This window comes from Pseudochaenichthys georgianus, chromosome 1 (assembly GCF_902827115.2).
Source record: "Pseudochaenichthys georgianus chromosome 1, fPseGeo1.2, whole genome shotgun sequence".
Lineage (NCBI taxonomy): Eukaryota > Metazoa > Chordata > Actinopteri > Perciformes > Channichthyidae > Pseudochaenichthys > Pseudochaenichthys georgianus.
Genome location: NC_047503.1, coordinates 17,151,236 through 17,163,182, shown reverse-complemented (window position 1 = coordinate 17,163,182; position 11,947 = coordinate 17,151,236). Strand labels below are relative to the sequence as shown.

At 40.1% G+C, this 11,947-nt stretch overlaps 1 protein-coding gene across 1 annotated transcript; it reads left to right on the top strand.

The window, feature by feature from the left end:
- The first annotated feature begins 39 nt into the window (after positions 1 to 39).
- Positions 40 to 11,849, top strand: LOC117452362 (cell adhesion molecule DSCAM). The gene is made up of 25 exons (XM_034090945.1): positions 40 to 127; positions 217 to 243; positions 409 to 690; positions 1,402 to 1,698; positions 1,802 to 2,074; positions 2,179 to 2,511; positions 3,255 to 3,308; positions 3,398 to 3,508; positions 3,610 to 3,634; positions 3,723 to 3,804; positions 4,658 to 4,672; positions 5,238 to 5,316; positions 5,399 to 5,425; positions 5,540 to 5,666; positions 5,756 to 5,931; positions 6,978 to 7,164; positions 7,508 to 7,614; positions 7,709 to 7,981; positions 8,073 to 8,081; positions 8,895 to 9,191; positions 9,266 to 9,367; positions 9,456 to 9,483; positions 11,034 to 11,082; positions 11,213 to 11,278; positions 11,712 to 11,849. Exons 1-25 carry the CDS (start codon positions 73 to 75, stop codon positions 11,793 to 11,795), a joined length of 3,165 nt encoding a protein of 1,054 aa, XP_033946836.1. The 5' UTR covers positions 40 to 72; the 3' UTR covers positions 11,796 to 11,849.
- The last annotated feature ends 98 nt before the right edge of the window (positions 11,850 to 11,947 follow it).

Here is an 11,947-nt window from a genome sequence, read left to right as displayed (position 1 = left end):
ACCCCTAGCTTTTACACACACCGCACACACACACGCAAGCAAACACTCAGACTGAACATATGTCTAAGATAAATGCGGAGCACTGTTATGAAGAGAGTACAAACTCCTAATTTACTGCCAATTTTGGGTGAGTTAGTCTAAATTATTGTAAATAGTATAATATATTTATATTTTAGTGGATTAATATTCTTACTGCAATGTGTTTTTTTATTTCAGCTCTGGCCAGTTTCTTCATCAGGTTAGGTAAGTTTGTATAGTTGTCCTTCAGACAATATTTTTGCTTTAGGACTTCTCTGATGTTATTCTTTAATCTTATAGCTAATTCAAATAATGTGCTGCCTTTAACTGCTCAACATCTCTTTAAAACTTGTAATGGGTACTTTTCAACCACACTACCTGTTTTATCAGGAGGGTCGATCTCTATTCGCCCAGTCCTGACTGGTCCAGTCATGGCCTACCTCGGCTCCAGTGTGGCTTTACGCTGCATTGCACCTAATTCCTCTCTGCCAGTCACATACGAGCTGATGGGGGGTGATGGAGTCCTGATGGCCACCGTTGCTGATCTCAAAGGGGAACAACCGGCATCATTCTACCTGAAGGCTACTGTAGCATTAGAGGGGTCGTACCGCTGCAGGGCGACAACAGGAGGAAGCACAGCAGTCAGCAACAGTATCAAGCTGACTGTAGTCAGTGAGTAAGAGACAGAGATTATATATCCTGTTAGAGCTTTAGAGAGAGGGTTTGGATGTTTTGCAGTTGTGTTGTATGCAGTACTTTTCCACAATCAGTGTATTGCCTATTGTAGAAAGCCGTTGGCACACCACAAATCTGGAGGAAGAGACAGAAGTTATTTCAGCCACCCAAAAGAAAGGCAGACCAAAAAATACATACATATTTGTATTTCCTGTTCGGAATGATCAAAGTCAAACCACAACCCAATCAGAGCAGCCATAGACAGGCTATTCCTGTGTTCTGTAAGTTCAATTTCAGGTTTTTTAAATGGAGTCTGGTCGCTTTGGGCGAGATAATAGATTTTCATTAGAACAGTAAAAGACAAGCCAGCAATCTATCAAACTCACAAGCAATGTATGTTTAAGTATCTTGGCCAAGTACACTTTAACGTGTAGGCTACAGGAGCCAGGGATCAAACCACATAGTGCAGGCCGCTCTACCTCCTCAGTCTAGTAACCTGATTTAGATAACGGCTTCAGTTCCCTGTCAGAAACATAAACGGTATAGCTGTCTGACTGCAAGGAAAGCAGTGCCAATATTTTAAATACAGCATACAGTTCAAAACTATTCAATATCCTTCAATATCACGGTTATTTTATCGGAAAAAATCAATTAAAAACTTGAACCTTTCCTCTCCTCCCCAACCATCGATCATTCCCAAACTTCCAGCTCCAGCATCAAACACCAGAGTGACCTCTCAACCGTATCCCCCAGTCGCCTACGAGGGCTCCTGTATTGAACTGAGCTGCAACGCAACAAAGGGCTCCCACCTCTCCTACACCTGGTTTTTCAACAGAAAGGAAGTAACTTCTTCAACCTCTCCTCTCTTTCACCACACTGGGAACAAGCTAGTGATGGGGAAGGTGACTCCAGAGCATGCTGGGTACTACTCTTGCATGGCTTGGTCCAATGTGCAGGACACCAGGAGGTTCTCAAGCAGCTTTGAGGTCAAAGTGACAGTCAAAGGTATACATCAACAAAAGTATATTAAAATAATACCTGCTTGATATTCTGTTTAGTTTTGTTTCACTGCAGCCTAACATGTATTGTATCTTCTCCTCTCCACCAGTCTATGTTTCAAAACCAAGGATCTCTTTCTCCATCTCAAATCCGGGAGCCAGTCCCAGTGGCAACGTGACCTGCTGGTCAACAAGAGGGAGTCCTCCGGTCAACATCTCTCTTCTACTGGATGACAAAGAAGTGGGATCAGTCACAGCTACTGAATCCCTTGCTGCGTGGTTCTCCGTCGCTGTGGTGCCGGGGTTGGACATGGGCACTGTTCGATGTCGGGTGAATACTGAGGTGCAGAAGCTGATGAGTGAGCCTCTGACTCTGGAAGTGGGTATGTGCTACACCGACATGTCAAAGAAATGTGTCTCTCTGTGATGGCCTACCCTTTTTGGTCTTTTTAATCTTTCTGTCGTTTCCCTCCCCTTGCTTGTCCAGTCCCAGTCGGAGGTGATGTGAAAGTCGAGGTAGAATATCTCTACAGAGGTGACTCCAAACTGACCGCTGCCAGGCTGAGCTGTGGAGTCAGCAGAGGAACTTTCCCTGAATACTCCTGGCTCTTGAACGACTCTGTCCTCCCCCCTGAGACTCACAGGGACTCCCATATTCAGCCCGACCCGCCTCACTATGCCCTAACTGACCATAGACGGATCCTCGTCCTGACTAAGGTTGGACCAGAGGAGTCTGGGTATTACCGCTGCAGGGCCAGGGACAGCTACAATGACTCTGGGCACTGGGTGGAGAGTGAGGCCGTGCAGGTCCAAGTCACAGGTAAAATTGATCTAGACTAAGGGCTCGAAAAATCTTGGTGTCAAAAAAACTGGAAACAAGGGGGAAACAAATAGCTCATCACAACAGCTATCCTGGTCAGCCTTGGCAAGGTGACATAGTGGAGTCACTATGAGGTCTTCAAAAAGTGGAGAAGAGAAGAATTGAAATCGTTTTAATTCTTTGTTCAGGTTAAACTAACGAGATAATTTATTGTGCCAGCAGCTGAAGTTTATGACCTTGGGTATAGCCAGGTTAGCTGTTTGCCTCCGTCTTTATGTTAAGCTAAGCTAACCAGCTGCTAGCTCCAGCTACATAATTAGCAAACTTATGGTTCGCAGTGGTATGACTCTTTTTGCGTAACTTTTTACTTGTGTGACTTGAGTTAGTAAATATCCTACTGGCTTGTAGTTGTTGGAAATAGCTTTGCGAGATAAAATGATTTGAGATAGAAGCCAAGATGGTCTTGTTTCTTTAAACTCGTAAGTAAAATGAGCTGCCTTGCTATGTCCTTTGTTGTTGCACTTGCTTGATGCGTTACTGTGTTTAGCTAGTTCATCGCGTCAATCTTAACGCCAGTGATGTAAGCGAACTGCTTTACTTTATGGTTGCCAAATTGCCAAAACACCTAATCTTGCTAAATGTTTTTTCTAACATGTCACACGTGCCTTTGTAAAATGTCCTCTTTGTGAGGGATTTCTGCACTAGTTAGTGTACCACATCACAATTGTTTTACTCTTGATCAGACAGGATCCTCAACTGCATGCCTGAAGCAACATCTTCCACTGAAACACCATCAAGTAAAAATCCCATATTGTGTATTTAAATGTCTTACATGCTGCCCTGCAGTTTGTTATACTTCAGTGGCCTTGTCCCTTCTCTTCCATAGAGGTTTTCATGAACACCATTGAGATCCTCACCATTGCGTTCTACTGCTTTCATTTTGTGACATTGGCAGTTGCCCTGGGCTGCATATACAAGATGTTCGACCAGAATCCAGGTATTTGTGTGTGTGAAGGAGAAATAAAAATCAGTTACATGGAAATACGAAGTTAATTTATATTAATTGTTTTTGTGTCTTCACCCTTCATTTATTTACAGATCGTGACCAAGTTGCTATAATAGGGTACGTTTAATCTTAATGGACCTCACAAGGTTTATTGATCTATAACTCTTATTAACCTGTTCAACAATGTTTGTGACTTCTCTCCCAGTTTTGACACACTTCCTCTTTCTGCATCCACGTCCAGCGAACAGGACGGACCTTTGTCCAGAGACTTGGTTGTTCAGAATCAGGTACATTCTGACACAGACCTCACATAAACACATCATTTTAAATTAATTAATTATGACACATTGTCCAGTATTGCTTTACTTTATCTCTTAGTTTTCTATAATTTAATATGTACTATGCCTGACATATGATTAATAGCTTTTATAGGAAAAATGGACGAAGTGTTTAAATGTTAAACTTCCAGTTGGTCTCCCGGGTCCATTTTCTCCTTAAAAACTCTAAATTATACAGAGGTGGTAGAAGTACTCAGAGTTTGTACTTGAGTAAAAGTACCAGAGTGTAGGAATACCCTGTTACAAGTCAAAGTTGTGCATTCAAATGTTACTTAAGCAAAAGTAGAACAGTGTTTTCATCAAAATATACTTAATGTACCAAAAGTAAAAGAAGTCATTATGCAGATTGGTTCATTTCAGAATAATATATGATATGTTTTGATTATAATTATTGATTAATTAAAGTGTTATCGCAGCTGGTAAAGGTAGCTTTGTATACTGCAGGGTAGCTTGTGAATTTACTCCAGGTGTAAAGTCTGATTTAAGTGTTGAACATATTTCACATCATTAATCATAATCTGCAAAGTAACTAAAGGTACAAAATAAATGTAGTGGAGTAAAAGGAAACACGAGTTACCTCTGAATTGTAATGGAGTAGAACATTGAAATACTCATGTACAGTACAAGTATTTAAAAATGGCATTAAGGTACAATCACTGTAAATCAATATTGAATTACTTCTTGATTCTTCGAATAAAACTGCATTGACCATCTCTGTATGCTGAAATAAAGTGATTTTTTTGTTTTTAATACATAAGACGCAGTGTGTCCAATGTATAACTCTCTTCTCTCTCTGTTTTAGACCGTAGAGACCACAATATGACACAGGAGGATCATATCACCCTTGTTAAATTGGTCATCCCTTCATGCTAATTTTGTATTTTCTTTAAATGTTTTTTCTGTAGCTATATATTGTTCCGCAGGTATGGTGACAGTAATGGCTAAAAAGGTGTAACATTCATTTAAAAAGAGTGACAGATCATGTTTAAAGCACAATTACTGTATACTGCCATGTGTTTACAAATAAAACATTTAATTTTAAGTGAAGTTTGTTTTTTGTTTTCAGTCAAAGCAATAAAATCAATTATGGTTGATAACAACTTTAACTCTTCATATTGCCTCTGACGTATGTTGTTTTGATATAAATATAACACCACTGACTATCTCTTGATGGTACGAGGGATGGTACTGCAGGAGGGTGTCATGTGGCACTATCAGCTATTTGCACATGTCTCTAAGTGTGTGTGTGTGTGTGTGTGTGTGTGTGTGTGTGTGTGTGTGTGTGTGTGTGTGTGTGTGTGTGTGTGTGTGTGTGTGTGTGTGTGTGTGTGTGTGTGTGTGTTTTTTAACTCACACTCCAAACTGTCAGAACTCTTGCATAGCAACGCGTAATAATTTTTGAGGTACAAACTAATACGTTTTCTTCAAGAATGCCTGCTTCCCTCTTTGTGGTCATACTGGGTAAGCTACTCACCACACACTGCTCTTCATTACACTTAAAATGATACGACTACAAAACCATTTGTTTTCCCTCTCTCTACAGGGTTGTTTTGCTGTAGCAAGGAGAGCAGTAAGTCAGTTGTATTGTTATTGTATGCTCAGTTACTACAAGTGCAAATGTGTGACTCTATTTAGTCTTTACAGTGGTTGTGCATTCTTTCAAATGTATCTTGTATTTTGATAGGTCAGTCAGTCCTGGGGCGTCCAGAGCTTATGGGCCCTTCAGTGGCTTTGGTGAAAAGCATTGCCGATTTTCATTGTAAACTGGAAATCTATCCGAAGAATGTAACGATCCTGCTGCAGTTATTTAAGTGAGTTTTGTTCATATTATATCTAACCATGGCATTAACATTCATTAAGTATTGATAGAAAATCCCTTACAAATATCAACATCTTCCAGGGAGGGTGACCGTGGCAAGGTGTTGGGCTTTTACACCTCCCTGAATGGGGAGGTTGCAAACTTCCCCATTGTAGTTAAACCTAACCATGAGGGCAACCTGGAGTGTGTGGCCAAGGCTCAGAACAACTCTGACATAGAGCCCACTGTCAGCTACACTCAGTACCTGAAGGTCCTTGGTGAGTGTCTTTATTACCAGAAATATATCATGTGTTGCAAAATGGCTTCCCTGTTACAGTAACCTAAGAAAGTGCTATTTGTCTCAGCTTGGGCATTTTGTCTGTATGTACTTATAATTGTTTCTTTACTTTAATTGTAAATTGTTTCTAATTAAGACTTTGACCTGACATTATTTTTTTCCCACAATGTTTTAATTAAACATTTTATAACACAAAAGCAAGAACAAAAACAAGAGACATAAAAAAAATCCTGCTTCATCCGTATAACACAAGGCAATCATATGAAAACCTTATGCATAAAAAGAAAAGACAAAATTCAGATCCTTTACATAATCATTGAAGGGCATACATTCTCAAACACATGCTGTCTGGACCTTAATATAAGATATCCGTCACAGCATCCGTCCCAACCAATGAGTGATGCTCTGGCTGTGAGCCTTTTTCCAAAACAATGCAATACAGGTTTTGGCGTAGAGCAAGCTGAGGTCTATAAATATTCGCTCATGTTTACTATATTTATGCTTTTCTGGATACAAACTCAACAGAAAAAACGTTGGATCCAGTCAAATCTGCTTTGAAATTATCTTCTCTTCCCAGAACACCTTAATGTTCCCCTGGATTCTGAGCATTTTGTGCATGTATATGATATATTTTTGTTGTATCGGTTTAATCAACCGGGTTCACATTTGTTTGCACAACCATTTATACTCTATTAGTTTCAGTCGTGTATTAATAGACCTGATATAAGCAGCAGTGCAAGCTTTTTTCCAATCTTCATCTGAAACTGCAGTCTGCAAGTGACTGTCCTTCCATGCATTTAACCTACAAGGTGAATTCTCTAATGAGTAAGTAAGATGAGAGCATATCATTGTTTCTTTAATTTAACTGTAAATTATTTTCGATTGAGACTTTTACCTGACATTCTTAGAGCAGCAGTATAACTAGCTATACATTCAGACACTATATATCATTTAAGAAATATTATTGTATATCTGGAATAAGAATTATTTAGGGTTTACCTTTTTTTTGCTCTGTCTTTTCTGCAGAACCTGTGAATGAGGCAGAGATTGTTGTCAGTTCAGGTCCAGAGGAGTTTTTTGAGGGGAAGACACTGGATCTTTACTGTAAGCCCCACGCTGGAAATCATGTCTCCTACACGTGGCTGCTGAACGGTCGGCTTGTCTCTCCGTCTCGTCTCCGCTATGTTGTTGATGACCATCTCTCGATCAACAGGTCAGTGTATTCCTATTGAGATTGTCTTGCTGCTATCTATTTATTTGGTATTTGGATAACTATTCTGTCCTGTGTAGTGAATGCGTTTAGTGCATACATCAAACTAGTTCCGCACAGAGTGGTTATTGGTTGTGATGTTTTTGCTACGCTATGGTAATGGTGATTCTGGGTAGTTGTCTGGGTGTTCTGTTATCATGAAAATGTTAGATACGCCTTGGTTAAGCAACTTCCTGTGGTCTCTGATTCATTTCCCATCTCTCCCATACTTTTTCATAAAGGCTGCTTATTTATAACTCAACGAGTAAAATGAAATCTGTTGAAATGATTTCTGTGTTACCCTCAGAACTACATCTGAAGACAGTGGCTCCTACATGTGTATTGCCAGCAACCACTTTAACGAAACAGATGTCTTCTTCAGCAACAGCTCTGAAGTGGTAATCACAGTAAAAGGTTAGCTGTTTTTTTATTATCTCTCAGGTTCAAACTATATAGCTATGATATTGCTCTTTGAAAGGTAACATTCTCCTCCATCTTACTCCCTCAGACCTTGTGTCAATCCCTGACATCTCCTTCACCGTGTTAAAGGAAGATTCCCACAACTATTCTGCCGTGGTCGCCTGTCAGACCGCAAAAGGGTCTCCACCTGTCACCTTTTCGCTATACAACAGGACAGAATTGGTTGTCAATACGACGGTTGATGATAGAAACGCCACATTTAAGCTCCCATTGGTCTTGGACCGGCCAATGGGATGGCTCCAGTGCCAGGCAAACAATGGAGACCGGATTGAGTCCAGTCAATGGATTCCCCTAGAAGTGGGTATGTGATTTCTTTGAAACTGCTGACACAAAACTGTGGTACTGACTACTTTCTTTTAATGGTCATCCATGGCGCCTCTGTTCTCCAACAGTCCCGGTTGGAGGGCCAGTAGGGGTGGGCGATATTGAAAAATATGTTATCACGATATTTTCAGGCAGTATCACGATAGACGATATATATCACGATATTTTTTCATGTAGATTATTATGGTTATTTTTCAAGTTACTTAACAGTACAAGCACCTACAAGGTAACAGAAACTAAAACAAAAAGGAGTAACAGACCAAAATAGCATTTCAAGCTGGTTTTATTTCTGAAATGAAACCCTGAATAAACAAGTGAGCAGTGAACATCAATAAACATGAAAAGGAGGGTAACATAACTAAGTAAAACATAAAACATCAATGAGGAAAAGTCAGTGCCAAACAATTAAAATGTAAACTTTAGAGTAGACTTGAAGTGTAATAAAAGACTTTAGCATAACTGAAGGGAAAAACATAAAACGCCACAGCGTCAGTTATGTCTTTCCACCGTTTGCTAGTCTTTTCATAAGGAGCCCCTTTATGGAATGCCTGCCCTGCTCGCTGCAAAGAAAGGGGGCGGGGACTTTGGGAGCGTGTCAAACAACTCGGACTGAACGAAAGCAGAGGTGCGCTGACATTGTGAAATCGATCGGGCTTGATATATGGTGAAATTAAAATCAGTAGGTGAGGCTGGGGGAGCGGGAGGGGAAGAGGCTCTCCATCCGCTGTCATAGCCTCCTGCGCCGCGCACGGAGAACCTCTTCCCCTCCCGCAATTTTTTTTTTTTTTTCAATTTTTTTTTTTATCACGATAGGACGATATCTCTGAAAAAGCATATCGTGGAGACCTAATATCGTCACGACGATATATATCGTCATATCGCCCACCCCTAAGGGCCAGTGACGATGCATTACGACTATGACATTGGAGAAAACTATGCTGTGATTGACCTGAGGTTCTACTGCAAGGCAGCGAAGGGATCTTTTCCACGGTACCAGTGGTTCCTCAACAAAACCCTCCTGCATGGTCGAGGAAGCTTCTACTACGTGGTCAACCAGGATCCAGGAGAGTCCAGACTCCTGCTGTCTGTTGGGAGGAGCAGTACTGGAACGTACCATTGTGAAGTGTCCGACAGCTTTGACAATGCCACCACCATAAGCAGCAAAAGGCTGTACATGGATAAAGAAGGTACAGTTCATACACTGATTGATTAGAGTAACAGGTGAGAACTGCACGTTTATTTCTTCTCCCTGCTCCTCCAGTGCTAAATCGTCTCCCTGTCTTGGTGGTGGCAGTTGTATTTGGATGTTTCACAGCCCTGGTTGTCCTGGTCTCCATTTGTTGCTGCAATGGAGTGATATACAGTGAGTGTCTGAGTCCTGTTTTTATCTGGTAATGTGGCAACTTTGTCTTTGCTTCTGTGAGATCATGTTTTTTTTGCTCTTGTTTCAGGGCGAAGGCAGTATGAAGAGAAGACTCTGTGAGTTTTTTCTCTGTTCAATTCCTACACTTTGAAAAATACTCAGTGCTTTGGTAGCTCACCTGGTAGGTGTTGCGCCAAATGTATGAAGGCTGAGTGGTTACTGCAGTGGCTCGAGTTAGATTCCCCTCTACCCTCCCTGTTCCTTTCTCTTTCAAAGTTGTCACTATCAACAAAAAGCAGACATGCCCAAAAAGAAAAATTATGACCCAATTTCACATAAAGCTGTCACTTCCTGTTGTGAAGAGAGAACTGTGCTTCTTATTCCCCAGGAAAGAATAACATGTCGTCAGTTCATCAACCATCAGCAACTGAAAAGAAACAATGGCCTATGCTATGTGAAGAAAAACAACACACCCTGTTTCCATGCTGGGTGCCATAAAACCACAGCTTTCATAGAAGGGTCCAAAACATTAACAATAATGTTAAATCCGGTTCATCTATGGTTTTGTGGGTTTATGCTCACACATGTGAAATGACGGATGTGTAATGATATCCTGTGTGTTAACATGGTACACAACTTTCAACAGGAACAACAACAGGTTTTCTAATAGCTCCAAATAAAGCCTCTCGTTCACAGTTAAGACTCACAGAATCAACAGTGAGTTTGGAATACATTTTGGGATACAATAACAAAAACGTAAAGAATATCCTTTTGTAATATGAACAACGTCAGAAAGATGTGTAACATTTTAAAGTTTGAATGAGGTTTCTGAGTGAAAGTATGAAGGAGTAGTTAGCAGTTGAAGTTGCATGACGATGTTTCAAGTCTGAAGGGTTTCTCCATTCGTTCCTGTATAGGCGAACATTTGGATGAATTATTGGTAATATCTGTAAAATTAGGAAAGTTATGAATATCCGGAGTAAAAGCAAACATGTCCTACTCGAGCTCAACATTTTGATGTTCAAGCAGAGTTTCTGCAAAGTAATGATAAAAGTGCACATTTCAGAGTGGCCTTTTATTGTGACGAGCCTAATTAAGGCACACCTGTGTAATAATCATGCTGTCTGATCAGCATCTTGATATGCCACACCTGTGGGGTGGATGGATTTCTCTGCAAAGGAGAAGTGCTCACTAACACATATTTAGACACATTTGTGAACAATATTTGAAAGAAATAGGCTTTTTGTGTACATAGAAAAAGTATTACATCTTTGATTTTAGCTCATGAAAACTGGGAGCAATTGTTGTTTGTTCAGTGTATCTTTTCATATTCATATTATTTTGCTACATGATTCTGCGAATGCCAAATGTCAAGGATATGACGCTGGCAGACAAATACTCAATTTATTTAGCTCTAAAGAAACGTTATCATGTTTTCTTTTATCGCGTCCTCAACAAATCATCATGTTTAATTTAGGTGTAACTGTATACACTAGTCCTCAGGTTGTTTAAAGGTCTATATTCCAAAAAACCACACTGCCACTTTCCCCTGACCTCAGTGATGGCATCAGCAACTTATGTAGTTAGGCTTATATCACATTACTTTCTGCACCTTTTACAAATGTATTAACCTGTATGACATCTTTTATCACCTTTCTCCTCTCAGGTTGAGCTTTGAGATGGAGAGAATGATGACTGCATATGAGGACGTGCTGGTTAGTCAGTATTTCTGTTTCATCGTATTCACTTTCCCCTATCATTCACTCTCACATGAGCCAGTTTAATAATGGCACATTGTATTTTCATTTGGATAAATAATGACACAGAGCTCTTCTCCCCTAACAGGATTGTTCAGAGTACAATGAGGATACTGATGTATTGAACACAGCCAGTGGTGCTGAATTTGATCAGGTGGGATCAAAATGATTTATATAAAATGTCACAATAATCTTTTAGCTCATTGTAATTCTACTGGTACAACAGGGTATGCAGTTTCTTGAAACGACAAAAAAGAAATCGCTGCAGCCATGAGCCTCTGGTTAGAAAAAGACTATAATATTAGCAACATTTTCTCTACATATCTGAAACGATAGTATATAGTACTAAAGATACTGTCCGTCATCCTTTTTTTGGGTTGTTGTGCCAGCAATTCTTGCCAAGGCTGTATTAACAACTTCTTCTACAGGTATTTCCTTACAGCCTGAAAACAGAGACAAGAGGAATTGCATCAGTCTGGTTTTCTCTCAACCACTTGAATAACAAAATGCCTACAAACCAAATCAGCTGGTTATTTAAACAAGAAAAAAGACACCCTCATCTGCTCATCTGTCTGTTTTCCCCGCAGGCATCTGAAGCCTCTGTAGATGAATGGCCCCAAATTGAGAAGGAGAAGAAGACGTTGGAGGATGAACCAGTTGATGGACCCTGAGGGTTCAAACTGTTATAAACAGAGTGCTGGTTACATAAACATTGGTTCATAATGCTTTGCTGTTGTGTTTATTTTCAGTATGAGAAATTACTTATCGATTGCTAATGTATTGTGGTAGTAATGTAAGGATACTAGTCACTATTGAAGCCCAT

Bases quoted from the DNA above. Each gene is read 5' to 3' on its own strand.
- LOC117452362 (XM_034090945.1), top strand. From the start codon at position 73: ATGCGGAGCACTGTTATGAAGAGAGTACAAACTCCTAATTTACTGCCA. The intron at 2,075-2,178 runs GTATGTGCTACA...TTGCTTGTCCAG, and splicing joins GCCTCTGACTCTGGAAGTGG to TCCCAGTCGGAGGTGATGTG. The intron at 2,512-3,254 runs GTAAAATTGATC...ACTCTTGATCAG, and splicing joins CGTGCAGGTCCAAGTCACAG to ACAGGATCCTCAACTGCATG.